The sequence below is a fragment of the Gopherus evgoodei genome, chromosome 6, assembly GCF_007399415.2.
Source record: "Gopherus evgoodei ecotype Sinaloan lineage chromosome 6, rGopEvg1_v1.p, whole genome shotgun sequence".
NCBI classification, from domain to species: Eukaryota; Metazoa; Chordata; order Testudines; family Testudinidae; genus Gopherus; species Gopherus evgoodei.
The window spans coordinates 32,937,860-32,963,857 of NC_044327.1; the positions used below are offsets into that span (position 1 = coordinate 32,937,860).

The window sequence follows — 25,998 nt, forward strand, 5'->3', positions numbered from 1 at the left end:
GAACAACTTTTACCAGCTCTGCTTCTGAAATCCTCTCTAGGATTTTCTGTCATTTACTGGAGCACTGAAGCATACCACTGTGCCTTTGAAGTTTGCTCTCATGTATTTATTTGCTCCTCTTTTCAGAGAACTAGAATAATTATACCTTATACTTCTGTAGCGCTTTTCATCTGATCCTGTAAAAGCACTTTACAAATATAAGTTACCATAGTTGGTTCGAACAAATAAGTAGTTCAGTATGCCCATGAGGAAGTGATGGAGTTATATACCCATTTTACAGATTGAGGACTGAGGCACAGAGAGTCTAAGGGCTCAGTCCTGCAAGGTGCTGAGCACTCTATACCCAGTCTAGCAAAACATTTAAGTATGTGTTTTACTTTAAGTACCTGAGAAGTCCCATTGAGAGTATGTACATGCTTAAGTGCCTTGCAGGATTGAACCTTAAAGGTATGTCTACACTGTAGCCGGGAGTGAGCCTTCTAGCCCAGGTAGACAGTCTCGTACTAGCGGACAGGTGTACTAATAATAGCAGTGCACTGGCAGAGACTCAGGCTAGCCACCCAAGCTCAGACCCAGGGGATCAAGTGAGCTTGCACTCAAGTGGCTAGCCTGAGCCTCCATTGGTACAGCAACATCCATTTCACTATTTTTAGTACGTTGTCTCAAGCCCCACTCGAGGCATACTCCCAGCTGCAGTGTAGATATACCCACCGTGATTATGGTCATATAGGCCTGAACTTAGCAGTGTGCACAAATATATATGCTTAGGTGCTTTGTGGAATTGGAATGGACTTAAACATGTGCTTAAAGTTGAGGATGTGTTTAGATGCTCTACTGAATCTGAGAATTAGAGAATCAGTGACGGAGCTGGGAATGGAACATAGGAGTCCTGACTCCTGGTCCTGTGTCTAACTACTATAATCAGACTTCTTTATTTTGTCTTAGTGCTTGTTTATAAGGAGTTTTAGTGCATAGTAAGACAGAATGTGAATCTACTGCAAATGAGCTGGCCATGTGACCTTGTTGCCACACACTAACGGTTCCACAGCGTGCTTGAAATGAAAGTGGGTCAGAACATGTTATGAATTCTGTTGTTGTGCACTAGAAGTTCCCTAGTGTGCTTTGATGTACTTCCCTTTTAAGCACACTGTGGAACTTCTAGTGTTCAGCAGCAGCAGGGTCCACGTGGTCAGTTAGTACGTGGCAAGCTAGCTAGCCGAAGATTCACACCGTGGCTTGCCATGCACTAACTCTTTGTGTAGACAAGCCCTGATTCACATTTTGTTAATGACATTTGGATTTTGCGGAGATTACTCTCTTGTGTTCTCAAGTTTTCATGATCATCCCATGTAAAGATGTTGAATGTGTGAAAAACAGTGCTTGTGCTCATATATTTTCCATCAAGGCTTAATAAAATCAGTGGCTATCTTGGGGGTGGAGGCTAAACCTAGATACCCATTCTCAGTCTCCTACTGAACAGATTTGCTTAACACCCTCTCAGATCACAAAAGCATCCCATAAACCACTGTGGGGAATCCAACAGCACTTCCTTTGAGGCACAGCTAGAACTGGCATGAAGGATTGCAAAGAGGACAGTCAGTGAGTAGAAGGTTGAGAAATTCCGGTTTAAATGATGCATTAAGTAAATAATAGGTTTTGCTGTCATTGTACCTTTGGTTTCCAAATCTTCTTCCCTGTGGGATACAAGTTTGTTGATCCTTCTTTGTTACGAGGGAATAAGTTTCCTTCCATCATTAGGAAGCTGGAACCATTTTCTGTCTATAGCAACCACTCCACTCTTCCCAGAATCAAAAATTGCAATTCTTTCACTGAATACATTGTATATTACAATGGGATGTAGTATCAAGAACAATTAGGTCCAGTCATGACATGGATCTCAAGGGAAAGGTTACATCTGTTACCCAAGTGTTCCCCGCAGAAATCTCAGGATTATTACCCATGCATGATCTCCTTCTGATTTATGTTGTGATTCTGCAGGGGAGACAGGCAGAGCTGGAGATGCAGTTAAAACATGGAAAAGAGGATCCTGAAGAGGTGCAGTACAAACAATTTACAGCCTGGCTCTGGTAAGAGAATCACTGTCTGCTCCTCATCACTTGTAACTGCAAGTGAGGGGGGCAAAAGGGTGGAGATACTTCAAAGGCTTTAATGTTGCAAGTTTAATCATCAGTATGAGTGCTAATGAGAAAAAACAGATATGATCTCTAATTTTACAGATATGATCTCTAATTTTAAAAAAGATGGAGAGAAGAGAGTGTAGGAAAGGATGCTTATATTCACAGATAGCTAACCCTTTGCAGTTTATGGAACCTAGTAGTGACAGTAGCTGGAATGAATTGAAAACTGCAGTATTTTATATTCTGCTATATGAAAACCTTTTGCTCAGTGCATAATTGAGTAACAGACACAAAAAATATGCTGTGTTTATTGAATATGACTTTATATCATGTCAAAGCTTACATTTCTTGTAAAGACAGTCTTGGAGGAGGGAGCTTGGGGGTGCATTCTCAGATACCATGATGATGAGCACAATATAAAACTTGAGAGAGAGAGAGAGAGAGTGAGTGTGTGTGTTTTAAAGAAGTGTACTCTCTTCCAGATCTTCAGCTGGTGTAGTTCCCTTGAAGTCAATGGAGCTATGTTGCTTTTACAGCAGATGAGGATTTAGTCATGTGTTTATTATAGATGTCTTTATCTCTCTCTCTCTCTCTCTCTCTGTGTATTTTATATGCATGTGTACACTTACACACAGTCAGGATGGTCCTTACAATAAATTTAAACCGTGAATTGGTATAAAGCCATAGTCAATAAGGAAAATGTAATTTCTTAATTATTTTATTCAACTAAGCACTGAGTATATGGTTGGTAAAATAGGCCTAATTCTCTCTTCTCTTGAAGCAAATTTGTGCCAGTGGCACTGTATTTGATCCTCTGTATCCCATCAGGTATAAAGAGAAAAGTGTATGCTTTCCTAGAACTTCTGAGATAGGATGAAAGTAGAAGACATTCTTACAAAATTTCTTTTTAGGTCAGGGGACCAACAAAATCTGCCTTAGCCTCCTCTCCCCAGTGTTTGTAATTGCTTGACCTAAACTATTAAATTAAACAGTTTTTTAAAAAGTGATTTAAATTTGTGCAAGTGCAGATGCAGGTGCTAAGTCAGCAAAGGAACTGGGCTCCCAATTGTAAGGTGGAGTCTCTCTAGGCCTTTCCTCACGGGTTCAGACCTGTAAGGTGCTGAACACCCTTAATTCTCATTAACTTAAAAAGAGATTTGAGGTGCTGTGCACCTTACAGGATCAAATGAGTGTAAAAGGAGGGGCCAGCACTCAGAGGACCTATTAGGTATTTATCAGTATTGCCCACTCTGAAATCTGACCTTGACGTTTGCAACAGTGGAGAGGGCAATACTGAATTTTACTGTTTAATGCATTTTTGCACCATTATATTGGTTGTGCCATTCGGTGTAAATGCTTTCAACTTAGGTGGGTTTTTTTTTTAGTGACTGTACAAAAACAAATATTGTACTTAAAATGAAACATTGATTTTATTCTTTAAAGTATGAATGACCTATACTCTTTGTTTTATAGCTACAATTTCAAACATTTTATTATGTGCTGTAGAAATTTGATTGAAGGATAGGTATCTTTTTGGGTTGGATGACAGTCCTAGTTAAGATTTACTACTTCATATTGTAAATTGTGGTGTATGGGATTTATATATTAAAAAAAACTTGTCAGTATAAAAGATTTATGGCAGCTCATCCTCTGGATATGAATGCAAAACTAAACAAATGAAGTCAAGTAATGTGTTGTAAATTGATCACAGTAACATAGAAAGTATTCTAAGTGACCGTATAGCTTTCATTTCAATAAATGTAGACTATTGCACCACCTGATAGCTTAACCACACATAGTTGTGTTCTGGACTATAATAAATGTTGGATAAATTGTTATAGTTCTCCATTGTAGAATATTTTCATTTTATTAGGCTGGGGCATAGAACATTGACCTGGAAAGCTATCTGCTATAGCTAGATGATCAGATTTATGGCTGCTGCATGAATTTGTATTTTCCACAATGTAGTATAAAATCAGATAAGAGCCTTTTTAGAGGACAGTTTTAATGGATTTAAAGATGTGAAAAATGCAAGATGGTATGTGACAATTTTTACTAGTTTACACTAAGTTTTATAAAATAAGTATTGGATGTGATGTTTGCTAACTGTGGCCTGGTCTACACTACGCGTTTAAACTGATTTTAGCAGCGTTAAACCGATTTAATGCTGCACCCATCCACACAACAAGGCCCTTTATATCGATATAAAGGGCTCTTTAAACCAGTTTCTGTACGCCTCCCCGAAGAGAGGAGTAGTGCTGAAATCGGTATTGTCAGATTAGGGTTAGTGTGGCCGCAAATTGACGGTATTGGCCTCCAGGCGGTATCCCACAGCAATCCGAACTCGGATGCACTGGCCAGGTAAACAGGAAAAGCCCCGCAAACTTTTGAATTTCATTTCCTGTTTGCCCAGCATGGAGCTCTGATCAGCATGGGTATTATGCAGTCCCAAATCCAAAAAGAGCTCCAGCATGGGCCGTACAGGAGATACTGGATCTGATCGCTGTATGGGGAGGCAAATCTGTTCTATCAGAGCTCCGTTACAGAAGACGAAATGAGAAAGCATTTGAAAAAATCTCCAGGCTATGATACAGAGGCCACAGCACAGTGCTGTGTGACAAGCGTAACGGAAAGCCAAAGAATCAAATGGACGCTCATGGAGAGAGGGAGGGGGTACTGAGGACTCCAGCTATCCCACAGTTCCCGCAGTCTCCGAAAAGCATTTGCATTCTTGGCTGAGCGCCCAATGCCTGTAGGGTCAAACACATTGTCCAGGGTGTTTCAGGGTATATGTCGTCAATTTACCCCCCTCCTCCCCTTGAAAGAAAAGGGAAAAAAGTCATTTCTTGACTTTTTATATGTCACCCTATGTCTACTGCATGCTGCTGGTAGACGTGGTGCTGCGGCAATGAATAGCAGCATCCTCTCCCCTCCCCTCCCCTCCCCGGTGGCAGATGGTACAATATGACTGCTATCCATTGTCATCATCAGCCCGTGAGTGCTCCTGGCTGGCCTCAGGTGAGGTTGGCCGGGGGTGCCTGGGTAAAAATAGGAATGACTCCCGGTCATTCCCTGTAGATGGTACAGAACGGCTGGTAACCGTCCTCATCATAGCAACTGGGGGCTGAGTTCCATCAGCCCCCCCCTTTCATGTATAAAAAAAGATTCTGTACTGTCTGGACTATTATAACAGCGGGATGCTGGGCTCCTCTCCCTCCCACCGTTTAATGTCCTGCCTGGACTATCATAGCAGCTGGAGGCTGCATCCCCCTCATTTTATCTCACTAAAAAGTCAGTGTTTCTTATTCCTGCATTCTTTATTACTTCATCACACAAATGGGGGACACTACCACGGTAGCCCAGAAAGGTTGAGGGACAAGGGAATCAAAGGGTGGGGTTGTTGCAGGGGCACCCCCCGTGAATGGCATGCAGCTCATGATTTCTGCGAGATCTGACATGGAGCGGCTGTGCTCTCTGGTTCTCTGTTACACTGGTTCTCTAGTACACTTGCCCCATATTCTAGGCAGGACTGACTCTATTTTTAGATAATCCATAAAGGAGGGATTGACTTGGGGAGTCATTCCCATTTTTGTCTTTGCGCCCCCGGCCGACCCCAGCTAAGGCCAGCCAGGAGCACCCATGACAGCAGCAGACGGTACAGAATGACTGATAACCGTCATCTCATTGCCAATTTACAATGGCACAGCAGACGGTACAGAATGACTGGTAACCATCTCTGTTACCTTGCAATGGCAAATGAATGCTGCTGTGTAGCGCTGCTGTGTAGCACTGCAGTACCACCTCTGTCAGCGGCATCCAGTACACATATGGTGACAGTGACAAAAGGCAAAACAGGCTCCATGGTTGCCATGCTATGGCGTCTGCCAGGGCAATCCAGGGAAAAAGGGCACGAAATGATTGTCTGCCGTTGCTTTCACAGAGGAAGGAATGAGTGACGACATTTATCCAGAATCACCCACGACACTGTTTTTGCACTATCATGCATTGGGATCTCAACCCAGAATTCCAATGGGCGGGGGAGACTGTGGGAACTATGGGATAGCTACCCACATTGCAATGCTCTGGAAATCGACGCTAGCCTCGATACATGGACGCACACGACCGAATTAATGTGCTTAGTGTGGCCATGTGCATTCGACTTTATACAATTTGTTTTACAAAACCGGTTTATGTAAAATCGGAATAATCTCATCGTGTAGACATACCCATAGAGTGGTCAATTGGAAGACTAGAGGGAAATGTAATGTATAATGTGCTAACTTTACTTTTTGTCTCTCCTGCAGGGTCAGAGACATGCTGACTGATGTTATCAAGGGTGCTTCAAAGTAAGAATTGTTCCTTTATTAGAGGCTAGAGAGTGATTTCCTCTGTTTTTTTTTCATTGTGTGTGATGTAAGCTAATATTTCTTATTGATGTGATTTGAACTCATAGCCACAGGTATAAGGATATGCGCTTTCCCTTCATGTACTGCATTGTATAGTTGGCTAGGTGCATTTTCTGAAGAATTAGGCATAGGCTACTCAAAAGGCAGAGTACTACTCTGTGCACTGTTGGTGCAATCTTGTATGGCAAAGAATTTTCCTGAAGTCATTCTTTTTATAATTTTATTCCTCTCAGCTGTCTCTGGGGTGGAACATCACCTCTTTAAAGCTAACCCACTGTCTCTCACTCTTAAGTGTTCCTGCTTGTGTCCAGACCCCTCTCCCTCCTGAAGGTAGATGCAGATACATGTTTTCAGGCTGTCACTGGCATGTTAGCTCATGGCATTGGGTTAGCAGTGAACACTCTGGTTCCACCATCAGTCATTACTGAAAGACTTTAGGAATGGTTGCTAGTGGCTTGATTTCTTCCCTGTGTACATGTCCTTCATTGATGGACATCACTTCACTGTACTCTGTGGTTGGTTAACCTGGATGACAGCTTCTTGTACTTGACCAGACAGGTGCCAAAAGCCACGAATCTGGGTAAAAATAACTCTTAAAATCACAAACTCTGCCCTGGAGATCGCAGCAGTGATAGAACCACATTGCTATTTATCATAGGCTGATTCAGTGGGTGGTACCTGCTGGAGCTGCAGAGAAGATTAGTCTTAAATATATTGGGAAATTCAGAGTTCTGGCAGTTCTAGATATTCAAATTTTCTGTAAAGATTTTGACGGTTTTTGCCTTTTTAACCACGCAGCTGTTCTTGGTGAATGCTGCTGTTGGAAATGTTCACATCCACATGCTTCCCTGCCAATCTTCCTTCAGGTAGTTCACTCCTGGGTAGAGGAGGAGATGAAGAAGAGGAACTGATTAAAATTGAACTCTATATTTTAGCTATTCATTAAATGCCTATGAAAAGTTAGAGAAGTAAAGGTTGAAATCCTTTGTGTACCTACTATAAAGAGCAATATACAATACAGGGACATAATGAACTCTCAGAATGTCATTTCTTGGCTCTAAGTAACAAGAGCCAATTTATTGAAAAAGAATGTACAAGGTTTTTGTCATGAAAATAGTTCACTGGTCAAATTAGTTCATTAGGTAACTTTTCACTGTTGGTTCCTGGGGTTACACTCTCTTCATGGCTAGCTTCAAGGGATTTCCCATGGACAAACCATGCCGCTGGAGCTTTTGCTATGTTTTGTGTTTTTTCGTAGTCTAACTTCAGTAAATTCCAGGATAAAATGGTCTAGTCTTTCAAACATTTTTGGTTTTTCTCATAGAACCTAGTGATTTGTGGGTCTGTGGTGTTGTCTTTATGCTGACAGGCTGATATTTTGTTCTATGACAGTAGAATGTTTTTTATGAATTTAAGGCATCCAGGTGAGGGAGGCCAGTTTAAACGCGTCTAACAGTTGAGGCATTTTAGAGTGCAACCACTGTCACTAGCAATAGACATAAAAATAAATGACTACATCAATAAATTCAGAAGTGATTTAAGGTAACAGAAGAAGAATACTCTGAGAAATGTACTAGCCACCTAATCAAAATTATTTTAGCTCTCTCTGATCCGGAATGGTCTGAGTTTAGTGTCCCAGAGCTGAAAAGTCAGTGACATTCCATTAAGATACTCATCTGCCTTATCAAAAAAACTATTTTCAGATGCAAAAAGAAATTCCTAAAGACAGGAGAATGGGTTTGAGCTTTCAGAGTAGTACATATTTATAGTAGTAGTTGAGCAGTCTTTCTGGATATGCAATACAGTGTGCAGCGTGTAAAAACGGAAACTGAAATGTAGAATACTTCATTTAACCAGTACCATATATTACATCAGCATCCAGTATGATGGTATTTCACATGTTCTATTCTACATAATACCTAAAAGGTAGACTACAGGATTACAAAAGAAGTACTTGGAGCCTATTTTTGCAGTCCTTTTTCTGGACATAATCTGAATGCCAATGTCTTTGTTTTGGGAAAATCTTAAGAAAAAGTATCTCAAATAATTTAGCAGGAAAGGCTCACAAGAGTACCTGTTCCCTAGCAATTTTCAAAATCAAGATGATAGCAATCTAAATTTTAATTGATGGGAAAACTTGGATATGAAAACCCAGTTTTCCTCTTCGTCATTTCTAGTACATACACAAGCACAGAGCCTCAAAAGTGCCTAACCGTGGCTGTAGTGTATTGTAGCATAATTCATATTTAAAAGTGTCAGTGCTGGCTACAACTCTAGTTGCACCTGATGTCTCACAAGGTAAAAAACTTGGGGCTGGTTTTCTCTCTATAATTTCATTGACATTTAGGATTTTTTTATGCGTTTTAACCTTGGCAGACATGATTACTGCTTCACTGCCTGATTCCTATATGCTGAAAGAGTATGGCTAAGCCACTCATGCCCCTAACTCCATAGCTACTAGAAACTGATCTGTTTATAACAAGAAACTTTAAAATAGCCAAAATACTGAGGGAGCGTACATTTACCCAGCATTGTCAGCAAATCCTGTGCACAGCTATGAGAGTATCCCAATCTGTGTACCAGGGAAGAGTTGCATTTCTGTGCTAGCACATATTGGAACTTTTTCTTTATTACATTTGTATGAAATCTTAATGCTCTGTGGTAAGAATGCCACACAACACTTAGCTGCATAAGGCTTTATAGCCAGGTAAGACTGTGGCTTGTTTTGTGGCGCTGTGTGTGTATACGTGCCACTGCTGCTACTGTAATAAGCACCTACCTCTCCAAGCATTGCATGCTTTTGGAAGAGTGTGACTGCTAGACTCAACCATGTTGTTTTTTGCAAGATTAGTACACCATCAGACAAATTATATAGAAAGAATTTTAGATCTTTTCAGCAAAAGCAAAATATATAAATAGTGTGAGGCAGACTATTTAGCTTCAACAGACTTTCTTTAGTTGCAGCAATAGTCTCTCTCTCTTATATACATATACACACAGGTTTGTTTTAGGCTTTGGATGACAAAGAGGCAAAAAGAAAACTATTGAAACAGTAAGCTTAGTTTCCTCCCATCTCACTGTGATGTGAGGGTGAGATGTGGGACACTTGCACTGGGTCAGTGAACCATCTGAGATAGTTGTTAACTTTGAGAATCTTGCTGAAAGGTTGGTATTTGCTATATAGAACACTGGCGGCATGTGCTTTCCCAATTACTAGTGTGTTTCATTACCTCAATCTCTTATGTCTCATTAATTACTGTTTGTTCTTTTCAATAGGGACAGCCCAGTGGTGAAAGGAAACTCTATCTTAGCTTTAACTGGCCTTGCTGTTGTTGTGGCAAAATATGAAAATAGCCTTTCTTCAGACACTGAAGTAGGACCAGAGGTGAGCTGAACCTTAGAAACACCATTTTGTCATCTTAATGTGACTTACAATCAAAGCAAACTGTGACATTGCATGGCTGAGAGGTCTGATAATGGAATACAGGACCCCTCACTCTCTCATATCTGTTCATATCCAGTCCTGCTCAGTAGTGACCATCTACTAGCTCTGCTCTGTGTGAAATCAACCTAGTGGTCTCAATCTGAGTGTGTCCTCCTCACACAAAATGCCACAATTGACACATTTGTTGTCAGTATTGTCAGAGCAGAGAAAGATACAGTAGATGTTGAGGCTCCCCCACCTGCTTTATCCAGATTAGACTTAATAAAATGTTTTGAGAGAGTTTGCAGTGCCACTGCCTGTGCGCTACCTGTACTGCCGCTCAATAGGGACTGGCAATCTGGCACTTGTCATGAGCTCTAAATTCGCACCTGGAAAAGATCATTTGTTTTAGAAATAGATATATCCACAGTATGTGTAGGTGTGTGATTTATGTATGTAAATAATTACATACACAACTTTTGTCCTTATGTCCTTTACCTCAGAATATAGGCACTGGCATTCTTCTTATGTTGACCTCAATCCTTAACCTTGGTGCATAATTTGGTCAGGCAAGGAGAACCCCCATTCTGCTTGAAGATCATTATTAACATGAATCTATTTTTCAGCTAGTAAAGTATTGATGAGTTGCTGGTATTTCCCAGTGTAACACAGTACAAACTGATAGATAGTTTGGCTCAAGAAGCTGCTTGTAACACTTTAAATAATAGAAAATATAACTAGGAGAAGAGGGAAATGTGGATTGTAGCTAAATGTGAAAAGTCGGATTATTATGCTCAACCTTTCAGTGCAATAGAAACACCACAAACTAGTAGTCTGAATCTGTCTTATGTTAATTACCTTCCCACTGGGTCTGTATGGGCTGGAAGAACTGTAAAGGGCCCCAGCAGCTGGGAATGCCACACACTGTTCTGTCTAGGTCAGGAACAGTTTTGACAGGCTCTGGAAGGACAATAATTCAACCTTTTTATTGATGAAAAACATGGTCATGATGCAAAGCCCTAAGGAGGTTAAAGTGAAAAAAAGTATGTATCTTTAAGACTCAAAGGACTTCAGAGTGAGAGGAATGATGATTTACTTGATACATTGTGGTCTCCCAGTATTCTTGACCCAATGCCAGAAAAATCTGCCTGTTGTCTTCATCATGTAACTGGTTTTCAACCTGTTGACTTCCTGAAGATTCTTCTGAAACCCAGTGTCCATTAGTTTACTGTGGTATCTTGCTACTAGGTCAATCTTTGTCTCAGTTATTTGGACTCACTGTTAATATTTGTTTCATTCTTGCATTTTTAGTGTTTTTACTTTGGTTAATAGCAGCTGTCAGAACAGAGTGGAGCATTTTACAGTAGTGTGTGTTTGAGATTTTGCCAAAGTGTTGAAGACCCTGCCTCTGTAAGCTCCAAAGAAGGCTGGAACTTGAATTTGATTTAAACAACTTATGTTTTCAGAAAGTCAGCCTTATTCTCAGAAGTGTGACATTAGCACTTGTTAGGGAACTGAGTGAGCTGCAGAGCCTTTTCACTTATGGGTCACCAGTTTGACTCTAGATCAGCTCAGTCGCAGTTAAAAGTTGTTTCCACCTAATGGAAATTTTGGTAGTTTCTGTATGAGAGGTGTGGGGTGTGACCCATTCCATGTTCCATATCACAAATTCATTCCCATCTCCCATCTCTTTTCACTAGATTTCAAGCTCTTTGGGGCAAGGGCAGTCTCTTACGAAAGTGTTTTTGCAATGCCTAGCACGATGGCTGGTTGGGTTCTCTAGCAAGAGCTCCTGAAACAGGGACAAAAATTGCATTGTGTGATTAATTTGTAAGAATTGGCAACCCTGTAAATTGCCATAGACAGTTATGGGTAGGAAGAGTTCAAAAAATCAGAAAACAGACCCCAAAGCCATGATTTCATCAATTCACAATGTTTGAACTTTTGGGGTTGGCAATACTGAATTTTTATGAGTGACCTTCAGGAGCCTTTCCAGTTAGTTCTTCTAGGAAAACAAGTAGGGAAGCATTAGTAAATAGCCCCGTTAGAGAACTGACTTCTGAATTGTGGGAAAAACTACGTCTATATCTCAGTACGTTTGTTCAACTGTGTTTTAAACACATCTTATCAAGCTAATGAGCAAAAATATAATGACATATGTTCTGTCTGCAAGTTCCTGGGTCATGTTAGTGGAAATAGTACTTCTGGGAAATGAAATGAAGTTCTTCTCCATAAGGGGTGCCAGAGAGCAAATTCAATCAAGCGAATTCATAAAATATTTGTATCCTGAACACCCACAACTGCTATTCACTTACAGCTACTAAATTAACTTGTTATAACATGAAATATTGAAATAGGGCCATGTGATTTCCTATTCCAAATGACAGGGTTTTTTTCATCTTTTCTCAAGTGGAATAATAATCTTTATTCTGTCCTGCGTTCTATTTCTAGCTCTGTCACAGTCTTTAGGGGACCTTTAGCAAGTCTCAATCTATTTGAGCCTGTTTCTTGAGTTGTAGAGTGTCCCAGACACATTTTAAGGCTGGCTTTGTTCATTTTGTAAAGCACCTTGAGAAACTCGGGTGGAGAGCACTACATAAACACACAATATTTGTTATTGTTATTTTGCTAACAGTGTTATGACTGATGCACATACTGCTTCCTATTTCTGAGAAAATTGTCTGTTATCCATTTTATTTCTGTGTCGAGGGAAAAGATCTTTTTAGGACTGATTTTCAGAAGGGAAATTACAGTCTGGGGCTATTTACCATGGGTCAGGGTACTGTATTGCTAGAGGTACCATCCATATATGGCACACTTTAATCCATGCATCATTTATTGCACTGGTAAATTGCACTTCCTGTGTCATAGTGAGACCTCAGTTTACTGTTTATTTTCTGTGTGCATGTTCTGTTTATGCATCTGTTGTTTTAATACATTCTGTTCTTGCTACAGCACAAACAATTAAACAGAATATGAAAAGACGCTGTTTGACTGAGACACAAATTGTGGTCCTGTCTGCCCGTATATAGTGGCTGCCCACATAAAATTAAAGATCCCATGTCATTTTTCAAGAGATGAAAAATATTTAACTATAGTGTCCTTGGAGAATATCATGCTGTCCGTTCAGCCTGAAAATTTTCAAGTTTTCATACATGATTTTTGTTTCCACATTTAATTTATGCCAGGCTCTAGGAAAATTGAAACAGCCAGTTACTTGCTCATGTTGAGCCATAACATTTTAGGGCTGTGTTTTTTCCCCTGTACTGCTGCTAGTTTTGGGCCTGATTCAGTGATCTTTGCTGTCATTGAATAATACCTTATTATGCTAACTTCATGGAATGATTTGTGGGAATAAAATGTGCTACTCGTGAGTAAGAGTGGCAGAATTAGACCCTTGTTGCGTAGCTAAATACTTCATAGTTCGCACATCAGCTGCTGAATCTGTCTTCTGTCCTTGAATGTGGCCTGGTTTAGGAATAGAAATGAATGAATATTTGAAAGCTGTTAGTTAATGTTTATTGGCTTATGTCATTTTTTCATTACCTATAGACTGAACCTGATTTTCTTCCCACAAAACACTGGATTTCTATGGTGATAGAAACACTTCTTAGTATTGTGAACAGTCGCTATCGCGCTAAAGGTCAAGTTTTCCCTTGGTTCTATCAGGTACGTCTAGAAGTATAAAAATATATAAAGAAAGAGGGTAAAACAGTAACTATTATAGGCAAGAGAATAGGTATTTGGATTTAGTGATCTTAATGTTGATGATTGTATGAAATAATTGTTTAATCTTGGTTTTACTGATGCTATTAATTTTTGCAAAAAGATGTGTGGGAGAATGAGAAGACTTTATTTTATTTTTTAGCAAATTTTGCTTCTTATTTTTATATTTTTTCCTCAGATTTTTTCCTTCAACTGTCTCTTGAATTTTCTTCTCTGTTTGAGTTTCAGCAGTTATTGCTATCTATTTCTTTCTAATTTTTTTTTGCTGTTTAAAACCCCCCCAACCCTAAGCTCCATAACATTTCAACCTGCATGTACAAAACTTAACAATAAAACTTTAGCATATCAACCTAAATAGATTCTCACACCACACCACAAATCAAAATTCTGAGTTTGAATAAAAACATGGCTCTTAAATCATGCTCTGTAGGTTGTATAACTCTGACTCTGAATGGGGAGTTATGCAGTCAAAGTCCTTCCCTTGAAAATGCTTTGCTCAACTCCCATATCTAGGGACTATTAGCAGAAGCATCCTATCTGATTTCAGACTTATAACTAGAACCTAAACCATGAACCTGAACTCCTTGAATAGCATCTGAAGGTGAACTGGAAGCCAGTGTAGTCTTCAGGAAACAGGTGTCATATGTTCTGTGCAGATACCAATGCTAAGTACATTGCAACTGTGTTCTGCATTAGCTAAAGCTTCCTTTCTAGATTGTCTTCAGAACTGTATCCTTGTATAGAACACCTTGCAGGAGGAGCCTCCAAGGGCACTGTATAACAGTGAGCCTTATTGAAAAAGGGTGAGCATACTCCTTTCCCAGGGGAAGACACAACTTCTGACCCTATCTACGTTCTTCTATCTACCTAATAATATCACGTTGATCTGAGCTTCAACCACCTTGCCATTATCTATGCTTCTGTCTTGGCCAGTCTGCAGGGAAAGCAAAGAAACCACATAGCTTGGATTAGATGAAAGGAACATAGAGTGGGGTGTAAGCCATGTGATGGAACCGCAGCTCCAGTTCTCTCTCTGTCTCCCTAGTGGCCTCACATAGACTGAACAGAAGGGAGCTAATAGAATGGTTCCTGAGAGAGGTGCAAGAGGTGGCTCAGGATGAATGAGCATTTGTACAAGGACTCTGTCTACAATCTCTGTGAAAGGAAGGAACTGAACCATAAAGGGTGGTCACATCCAGCCACCTCAACAGAACCTCAAGGGCAACAGTACTGAAGACTGATAGTTCTAAAAGAGTTCATACCCGCCCTAGTCCTTTCTCATCACCGGGGGAGGGCCCAGACCACCAGAACCAGTGCAGTTTTAACACCACTTGCAAATATAATGCCAGACTGCCAAGAGCCAAGGAAATCTATAGACTCAGTTGGTACTAGAGTTAATACGTTGCAATCTTCCAAAACACCTGCCTCCAAAAGTGGTACAATTTAAAAATACATTGTATTTTTGAGACGGAGTCCAGGGAATTCATTCACAGCAGTTCCCTCTTCCAAAAATACAATATATTTAAAAAAAAAATTTCTTTCTCAGTCTGTAAATTTCAAACGACAAAGCCTCCTATAGAAATCACCACTCAACAGGATACCTGGCATTCTGATTTGAATCTTTTTCTTCCCATAATTATATATAAGCTAATACACATATAGTAGGCTATTGCGTATAATCAGCTTTTATTTATAGCTTTGTAAATAGAGGCAGTTACAGGGATTTCGGCTTTTAAAATGGAAAGGAATTTGAAGCCTTTGTGGTGAATAATCTGTCTCCTGAGAAGCTTTTCCACCAAAAATTATTCAGGATCTGCTGATGTTTTTCCATTCTGGACTTGATGCTTCCCCACCGCTAAAGCAACATTTTTTTTTCTTCCTGATAAATTCCTGGCTTTCTGTAATTACAGAATCGCATGCCTGTTTTTATTTACACATACATGAGTTGGATCATTCTACTGAATATTTTAGCAAGAAAGCTGAATATGAAAGGAGAGAAATGTATTTATGCTCAGACCAGCTATTGAATTCCTGTTTCCCTCACCCATTTTGATTTAATTCCATATTTGCTCATTCTATTTTGATTCTAGAAGGTATATTTTCAATTACCATATTATTGAACTGGTTGTGAGGGGAAAGGAAATGTTGCTGGAGGCAAAGCTATGAAATACTATATGTTCCCAAATAGAAATGCAATTACAGTACTGTATGCTGTATATTTTTACATTCTTAAAATTCTGTTTTCCCTCACAAATTGGAGAAAAGAACAAAAAAGTCTTTTTTTTAATGTGTCCTAGAAATCCTATTCTGGTGAAAACACAGCCAGTGCTATTGCTCGCTCCTGTGCAGCCACTGCTTTGTCTCTCTTGGTGCCAGTTTTCATTGTATCCTGCAAGGAGAAGGTTGAGGAAGTCCTGAGTGTACTGACTGCCAGGTTACCTGGGAAACCAAATGCTGATGAGTCTCAAGCTGTTCAAATCCACATAGGCCTTGCTTTGGGGATGTTTATCTCACGTTTGTTTGAAGAAAAAGTAAGGTATGGATTACAGTCTACAGCAGGTGTGTAAATAACTAACTTCTTCCCCTTCCCGTAATGTGGCATTTAAGTTCTGCAGAATAAAGTGTTTACATTTTGTAGTCTAATGATTCCCAAGGTCTTTTGCAAGATTACTTAAGACATCTTTTTTATTTCTTGATTAATCTCTTCTTCTTCCCCTCCTCTGTTGTTGTTGCCATACTGTGCTGGGTGTGCTTGTTTAAATACAGCATCACACTTTCAAGATTAATGATGTGGTTTAGTTTTCATAACTGTGTAGGTGTTAAGATGCTCATGTGACTCACTTAAGTGATACAGCCACAAAAAGAATGTTAAGGGGATTAGCTGCCCTTATTTATAGCATTGTATGGTGGTATTCACAATTGTGAGAACATGATGTGCTGCAGAAGTATGACATACAACAAGAATGTCTAGTTACTTGCACCTGATGCTAAACATCTTGGCCGCATCATGAAACACACAACTTTCTAAAAGCTCTGTGTATCCAGTATAACGGACCTTCTTTAAATGTATCGTTACTCTGTGGGGTGAAGACAGCATTTTCAGGGACTGTTTGGTAGAAGTTATCCTACAGCATATCTGCAAAGTTGAAAGGAGACTCTCCAAGATGATTGCCACAGATTCCTGAATGTTGCCAAGAAATTCAGGCACTCACCTTAGGCTGTGGATGTTTTTACTTCATGACTTTTAGGGTTTGTGTTTGCTTACACCTTTAGTAAAATACAGGTACTTGATTTAGGGCTTGCTGGCATAGCTATTATTTTTATCCCTTCAAGCTGATGGTTTCTGAATCATCTCCCTTGGCTAAAATGCATTTTGCATTAATGCGCTACCCTGATACTCAATACTAAGGGGATAATGGGAAAATAAGATTGCCCTGCTTTTTAAAAACCTACAGCACAGTTTGAGGATATATTGCCTCTTGATAATTAGTCAGTAGTGACAAGTGAGCTACAGATAAGCCATAAAAGCCTTCTGAGAAAACAGGATTAGATCATTACACTGTACCAGGGGACCTGAAATATAGTATGACTTTTTTTATTTTTTGAAAGAATAGCAAGAGAGGACATTTTTTTAAAATTCCTTACATATTAAGGCAGGTTAGTTTTTCCTTTTTTGCCCCCAAATTTTCTCTGTCGTAGATATTCCTTAAATTTAGCTACCAAACTCTGACTTAGGAAAGTATTTATGTTGAACATAGAGGTAATTTATACCAAAGCCTTCCTACACTTTAAGAGGATTTTCAGCACATTCTGTAAGCAAGAAATCCCTTGGGGGTTAGTTCAGGGTGTTCAGGCCTCTTTCTCCAAATAAAATCCAAGGATTTTGCTTTTCATTTGTGGTGCTGGTGGTGAGGGAGCAACTTTTCAAGACTGAGTCACAAAATGAAGTTTTAAAACATTAAGCCTGTGAAAAATTAAAGTTGTAGCTGCAGCTAATTTTTATGGAGCATGTAGTACTGTGGTTTTCTTCCTTTTTGGTGTTAGTAGTAAAGGTCTCAGGCTTCTGTGTGTGTGCTGCCTCACTACAACTGAGACAGTTAGAAACAATGATGGGTTCTGAAGTGGATTCATAGACTTCAGCTGTACATGTATTTGTGTGAAAGCACAAAAAATGAACAATTGTGCACTTACATAGAATGAGAATCTATTTTTTTTTAGGAAATAAAAAACAATGTTGAATGGCAAGTTCATTCTTCCCAATATCACAAGCAGCATGAAGAACTGAACAGGAAGGGATAGCTCAGTGGTTTGAGCATTGGCCTGCTAAACCCAGGGTTGTAAGTTCAATCCTTGAGGGGGCCATTTGGGGAACTGGGGTAAAAATCTGGGGATTAGTCCTGCTTTGAGCAGGGGGTTGGACTAGATGACCTCCTGAGGTCCCTTCCAATCCTAATATTCTATAAATTCTATTTTATTTCTTTTTCGTAGTGATGTTTCTGGCCAACAGATGAATTTACTTCTAATGAAGTCCCTTGATGCATTGGAAGATTGCTGCTTTGACACCAATCTGGAGTACAAGTAGGTTTATTCCATTACTGGTGTCAGTATTTACTGTGATTGATACCATTCGTATAGGCCATTAGGGCTTCAGCCCACAAATTCTGAATTTAGGACTACAGACCTGTTGCTATGGGGAGACTGATCCTGTCCTTGGATACTTCTACCTGTCTTGTGTCTTTTGAATCCATTACCATGCTCATTTTAACATAAATGTTAGGATTAAAAATTCAATTATCTTATTCATTGGAGATGGAGCAGCAGGCAGTGGCAGCAATTTGAGGTGGAGCGTTGTTGTGTACCTTACCTGCACGTGCTCATTAATGAAAAACACTTTTGAAAGTGCCCCTCAGTGTTCTTCTATAGCTGCCAAGATGTTGAATGGAGTCTAGTTTCTGCTGCTTCAGAGCCTATTACTGGAATGTGTATGTGTGCACAATATAGTCTGAGCCATAGGAGTGGCTGCCTCACATGGCTCCTTTATCTGGGAGAGCCAGCCTGTTAAATTAACAGCTGTGGATGGCATCAAGAATATGAAGGGAGGCAAATGTAGGTCATATGCTGCGGGTGCCTTGAAGAAAGAAGCAGTGTGCCAGCAGGGCAAGAAATCTTTGAAGAATATTCGTAGTTACCAACATAGGCAAGCCCAGAAGTATCCACATACTGAATTATTTCCTGTACATTAGTTGCCATTTAACAATCAACATGTACCACAGAATGGCATCTCAGATATGTTAGTTACTTTCTATTCTAGGAACAGAGAAATATCTGCAATATCTCAGGTATCACTGTGACTAAATGTTAACTTAATAATGATGACCACTTATGTTGATTCTTCTGTTACCAAAGTCAGCAGAGCAACAATTTCTGTTCTTCCCCTTCCCCTTTGTACTTCTTCAAAAGCCCAGAAGGGGTCACAGCTGCACTTCATTGGGCTCTGAACTTGGAAAGCTTAGTTTGGATTCTGATTTGAGTTTCTCTTCCCTTGGCTGGCATAGAATCCACAGGGAGTTGTATCAGCTGCATCACATTGTTGTAACCACTGCTGCTTAAGATAAAAGCTTCACAGTAACAGCCAAAATAGTCCCTCCCCTCGCCTCCCCCCCCCCACCTGCCAGTAAGAGGCAGACAGAAGAACACAAAACAATCAAGAAGAGGAGAGGAAAGATTAAAACCTTTTCCCTCCGTTTGATATAAGTGTAAAGGTGGGAGTGGGGGGGGGAGGAAGTTAAGCTAGTTATAAAATTGGTGTGCAGTGTGAATTCTTAACTTGAAACTGAACAAGAAAGTATTTTTAGACTTTAGTTGATATAGATTCTTGTCCAGCTAAAACTATATCTATTTTTAATGTGGGTTCCTTTAGTCTTTATATTTTGCACTGTAGACATTCTTGCCTATGTGACTTCAGTAATATGTTTATTTCATTTGGACTTCATCTGCTGGAGATTGTCTGAAGATACTCTGGTGTTCTGTTCCATCAAAAATATGCTACAAACTGTCTGCAAAAAGATATAATATGTTACATAAATAAGAAAAAGGTTCATTTTTACACCCAGAATATTTTTTCCTCTAAATGTGGTTGGAATAAAGTTGCTTCAATTTAATATGTTTCTGGGAGAGCTTCTTCTGGTGATATAAGTCACCAAGAGCAAATTCATCATGCTTGTCCTGATTTAAAAGATGTGCAGCTTTTATTAAGAGATCTCTGGCTGCTTGGAGCTGCTATTTGGTTGGAGAGGATATGTCTTGTATCTTGCTGCCATCTAGTGGAAAAGACATCACTTACTACCATATTTTTTCACTGTTGTACAGTAGATGTTTTGGTTTGTATACTTTTTTTTTTTTTTGCAAACTAGTGGTTCAGTACTGCTTTCTAATACATGATATGCACCATTTAGAAGATGCAGTGAGATGTTCTATGTATCAAAGAGCATTACAGCTTTTTTCCTTGTGTGTCTATTTAATAGAAGAATGTAGTGCAGTGTGTTACTGCACACATTGGAGTTCACATAACACTGTACACTTTTGACTGAACCATTGACTGTCTATATTGATAATAGTATTGTTCATACTAGTGCTGTGGTTGCTCAGTTGTTTAATTAGAATAATTCTCTTTTGCATTTTTGTTAATATACTAATTCTTTAGTATTTTAAGGGGAAAAACAAAGATAGAGAGCTATTTCAAATAAGCAATAAATATTATAATAAGCAACAAGATTACATGAATATTGTAAAACATCTGTTCAACTAAATCAACAAATGATTGTTTACAATTGTGTACTATTACAGAGCTGCCAAGTCTATGTAAGTTACAGAAAAATACTTAAAATATTACAAAATCTTTCTCTTCCAATAGGCCACCATAAAAATGACACAGTATTGACACTCCCTCTTGCCCAAAAACCCTCCAGTAACCAACTAAACATAAAAAAAATCCTACCCTGAAGCAAATCAACCTTAAGGAGGAAAAAACCCTAATAACATTTTAGAAAACCAAAAAGTTTACCCCCCCAAAAAAGGAGACATATCAGAGACTCCAGGCAGTCATCTGGGGACTTTGTTATTGCTTTTGATTTTACATGGAAGGTGCTCAGGTGCTACAGTGATGGGTGGTGGTATAAAACCTTAAGATAAAGAATTAAATATATATTGTTTAGAAACCTGTATTCACACACATTACTGTTGAGTATATGTGTAATTGTAAATATATATTAAATGGGGGATTTTGACAAATAATTCAACAATTAAGTCACCAGTAGAGTCGTTAGGTTTCTTTGTTGTGGAAATTACATAATAAAATTTATAAATATTTCTCTCTCTCTCTCAACATTATTGACACATAGAAGGTTCACTATGCATTTGCATTCATCGTTATATAATTTCTTTTAATGTTATTGAGCTAGTTTATATTGAATATATTATCTGTCTAAACACACTCAATTCTACAAGGATCACAGAGAAAGCAATGTGAAAAGAACCAATCCAAAGAGAGCATTCAATTTCACCCAGTTGTTACAATTCAATATGCAGATAGTGGATATATTTAACTACATACTTCTTTTATTACGTATTGACTTGGAAATTTTTTTCTTTTTAACCTAAGAAAAACTGTGTGTTGAAAATGGGGTTGACTGTGACCTCTCTATGGTTTATGTATGCTCCAAATGTTGAAGAATGCCAAGATAAGTCAGTAATAAGTGGTAGTATTTGTGGCTTACTAAATACATATTTTCCTTCTTTAGGGTATATTTTTATATAGCCTTTCAAATGTTTGGTTACTATATTGATCTATGGTATAGCAGAACTGGACTACAACTACTTGAAGAACAAACATGATAGGACAAAAAAGTATGATTTTTGGCAAAAATGAATGTTGTTGTTTATGTGTTCAGTATATGTGCAATTATGAGCCTGATACATCTGAAATTTTCAAGGCATTAAATGGCCTCCATTCAAATAATCATCTAACATTTGTGGACAATAAATTGATTTGCCTCTGCAAAATGCTTAATATCAAATAACTGATTGACAGCAGTACAAAGTAAGTTTCAAACATTTTCAACAGGGAACTCGATCATTAAACCTTCTTATAGATTACTGGTCCCACTGTAGTCAATGGCAAAAATTCCCATTAACATCGGTGATTTCAGAATTTAGCCTTTATACATAATATCAGCCCTTTTAACTTTTACTTTCGTATTAATTATTTGTGAAGCACTTTGTGGTGTAGTATACTCTACAGTATTATATATGGTTGAATTTGACCTTGCCAGCAGGTAGGGGATCTTGGGGGACAACTACTGCACTGGTGGGGTGCAAAATAAACTTTATTAAGAAAATGCAAAAACAGGGAAAATTCAATAGTGAGGAGTGTGGGGTTTGTTAAGGTAGACAATTGGGGAGGGGTTTCTTTTAGTAAATAGTATAGGGGGTTTCAATAGTGGGGTACAATACAGTGGGGTACAATACAGCTGGTAACCAGTTAACACTGAAGTATAAATGTAACAGGTAGCTAACAATTTCTATGTAAAGGATGTGTCACAGCAGCATATAACCAACTAACAGTTATGGGTAAAATGTGTTAAATAACCAACAACTCTAGGTAAAAATGTGTCACAGTGGTGTAAATGTAAAATGTGAGGTGTGTCAGAGAGAAAAGGGTAACCAATGGGGTTTTATGCTAGACTTCAGTAATACAATTGAGGTTTGGCAGCAGTAGGAGTGGGGTGAACACGTGGGGGAAGGGATTAAAAGAGAGAGAGAGAGAGAAAGGCAGTGGTAGAGGAATGAGGTTGGGGGATGGGGGAAGAGGAGCACATGGTGGAGTAGAGACCAAAGGCAGAGGCGCTGCTGAGGGAGATTTAAACTCAGGGAGACAGAGAGCAGACAGGCTGCAATTTTAAACAGCAGAGAGACTGCAATGAGTGACTGGGGAGCTCGGGGGGAGACACGGGCAAGCTTGGGCGGGGGGGTTAGGGCAGCGGGAAGACAGACTTAACCACAATTATACAGAACAGAGCAAAATATTATTTATGATCTAACTTAACCAAGATTACACAAATTAGCAAGTAACAGAACACAATGCAACAATTCTTTTTTAAACCTAACTTACAGAGCACAATACAAACAATTATTTAAACCTAACTTAACCACAGCTATGCAAAATGAAATTACAATTTATCTAGACTAAGAACCTGATTCTAATAGGTGCACCTTACACTATGCCGATTCTTTGATCGGGAGGGGGAACAGTTCTAGAGGGCAGAGTGGTGTGTGCCCAGGGTACAGCCCCCGGGGGGGGTTGGCTGCAGCAGTGGGGCAGCTGCAAGCCGGCAGCCCAGGATACAGTCCAGGAAGGCACAGCTTAGCAGCGGCAGGGGCTTATTTTTAGTAGCAAAGGCGCTGCGGAGCAAGAAACAGATTACAGATACAGACCAAGGAGTTAGCTGGGGTCTGTCTGCTGGGGAAACAAGGCCACAGCTAGGACAGGGGGAGTCTGCAAGAGGGAGTTCTTACCAATCCCCAGGACAGCAGCAAGCACAGAGGCAGGAACAGCAGTAGCATTGGAGGATGGAGAGAGGACCTGATTCGCTGACAATAATCAGGAGATCTCCAGGCACAAAATCGTTGTTCGTGGGAGGGGAGTTTAAAAACAAACGAGAGCGGGGAGAGGGCGCCCTGAAGACCCCTAGCTGATCAAACCAGGTGGCAAAGCAAGGATCTTCTCCAAGGTCTGATCAGAAAATGTCCAGCTTTAAAGGCAAACTCAGGCAGTTTCCCACCAGTACTTTTGATTGGCTCCTCTTGATACAGGGGAGGAGAGAAGGCAGGGAAAGGCTGCAGGTAAGCATAGACATGCCTGGGCATGTTCTGAGCCACAGGTATGACTCATATGCTTAATTAGTTGGCCACTTCAGGTCTTGCATTTCTGGGCAGCACCCCCCACACCGAGCTGGGTCTGAACAAAGGAGCTGAACAAAGAAGCAAGAAGCCCGCTCCCTAGGCAGAGCAATGGCTCCAGTTAGTCTGTACAAGCCATTCCTATGAATAGGGCTATGACTTTAGGTAGCACAATGGCAGGGAGGGGCGGCCACACAGGACAAACAGAAAGGAGAGGGGAAAAAGGAATGCAGCAGTGGGACAGCTGTAACAGACAGAATTATTCCACTGAGAAGAGAAGATAGTGTTATTGCCATTATGTCAGAAATATTACAGTAAGAGCCCATAGAGCATGCTGTAGCACTTTCACTGGTATGTTTTTAATAGCTGTATAGACACAATTTAAAAAGAGAAAGTAAGAATGATCACTAATAAATTCACTGTTTTCCTCACAAAAGTTTATTCCTCCTACACTCCCTTATGAAATGAAAATTATTTTTTAAAGCATTGTTACACTGGAAATTGTTGTGATTGGAAATCTAACCATATCAAACACTTTTTTCTTTTAGCCAAACTTTGGCTCAAATTTTTGCATATTTTATGAATAAATTATAATATAACATTTATATATGATAACGTGTGATAATTCTAAATGTTTAATTTTCCAAATGTTCTATAGTTCATATATCCCAGTGATATTTAGGAGTATCTGTTGCTGAGGGTTATCTTCATTGTCCTCTGAGGCATAGATAGAGACTGGGAAAAAAATGTCTCCAATACTTGTAGCCACTGCCAGTTGCTGTTGGAAAGTGTTAAATATTCAAAGATAAAGCAAAAGTATTTCTTGAAGTTATTTTTATTTAGTTTGAGTGCTAGTGGCATTAATTTTAACAAGATATCCCAAATTTTAACAAGAGTCCTCAGAACTCCTGCCCTCCTTGTTTCACACTACATTGACTGTTAATTTTAACAGCTGATATTGCTAGTGACATCAGTATAGTATATCATGCATACGGGCTGGGAGTGCTTCATCTCTTGAGGCAATGAACTCTTATCTCTGTGTATGTGTGTCTGTGAGGAAGAGAGAGAAAGAGCTGTCCTTTAAGAAGACTAGGTCAGTCACATTAGTAGTATCTATGCAGTTGAAATGCCATATAGGTTCAAATTGAGTTTCTACAGCTCAGTATCCTGAGTAGTATTGAAAAATAGATCCAAAAGGAGTCTAGGCTTCCTTAACTCTTCCTAACCATTTTATATTTTCTCTTCCTTTTAAGCACTGGATGTATCTTGGGTGTAGGACTTGTTCTTTCATTTATGAGTCACAGCAGCCAAACAGAATCACGGGTTCATGTCTCTGCCTCCCTGAGGAAACTCTGTAACTACCTGGATGACAGTGAAGAGCAAAGCAGAATGTTCCAGGAGGTAAGACTCTCTTCTTTTTTTTATTATAACTTTCTATCCCCCTCCAGTTTTTCTTCGTCCCCTCCCCCATAAAATCGATTTTTACTGAAGACAGTGCCATACATACTATAACTATCAGACTGATGATACACAATTCCAAGGTATCTTCCTTTCATGCATGAATCTTTGACTTATAGTTTTTCTTTTATCATAACATTCTAGCTTTATATGTATCAAACAAAGCTTATTTGATATTCTAAGTTTTTTTATTTAATACAGCACAGGCACTAAGAAATAATACATCAAACTCTTTTTAGATAGAAACTTCGTCTCTTGTTAGGTAGAATCCTTGCTGCAAGGGGTAGTCTCCCAGAAAGCAAGTTACTGATAAACAATAACCCTTCCTTTAAAGTGGTCTCTGCCCCTTTCTTTGAAAGTTCCTTTTGCTTGCTCCTGTGATTGTAGCGCTAAGAAATGCTACTGTGGATGTGGGTTTATCAGCATTTCCCATTATAACAGTTTTCAAGTGTTTTAAAACTCAGATGAGTGGGGTTTAAGCATGACATTATTTATATAGTGCCAAAATGCATGACACTAACAGAAAATGAGACGTCATCCCCGCCCCAAAGGGTTAGCAATTCAGGTTGAAATTTAACTTGACTAGTGAGGCTGACAACACTGGGGAAACTGTAATGGAGACTAAGAGAGAGCGCAAATTAGAGCATGTGCTTATATTTAAAAAAAAGCCTGTTCCTGTCACACTTAAACCCATTGCATGCTGAATAGTTGTGTTACATAATCCCCTATTTTTCCAAGGGATTTATAAACTATCGGTACAAAGTTCTACTCTTTTTGTACAGCACTAAAACTTTCTTTTCTTTTTTTTAAATAAAGGTATATTTTTATATAGTTTAGGTTTTGCTTGCAGTCAATATATGTTGTATATTATCCTTGTGTAATTCTTAGA

At 39.3% G+C, this 25,998-nt stretch overlaps 1 protein-coding gene across 9 annotated transcripts in view; it reads left to right on the forward strand.

The window, feature by feature from the left end:
* The window catches only part of FOCAD (focadhesin), a 221,207-nt gene that overhangs the window by 165,992 nt on the left and 29,217 nt on the right, over positions 1-25,998 (forward strand). For all 9 annotated transcript variants that reach the window (XM_030567748.1, XM_030567746.1, XM_030567747.1 and 6 more), the window contains 7 exons: positions 1,999-2,087; positions 6,443-6,484; positions 9,821-9,929; positions 13,521-13,637; positions 15,992-16,230; positions 18,183-18,272; positions 24,905-25,052. In XM_030567748.1, coding sequence (XP_030423608.1) covers positions 1,999-2,087; positions 6,443-6,484; positions 9,821-9,929; positions 13,521-13,637; positions 15,992-16,230; positions 18,183-18,272; positions 24,905-25,052 — 834 coding nt within the window. The remainder of the gene's footprint in view (positions 1-1,998; positions 2,088-6,442; positions 6,485-9,820; positions 9,930-13,520; positions 13,638-15,991; positions 16,231-18,182; positions 18,273-24,904; positions 25,053-25,998) is intronic.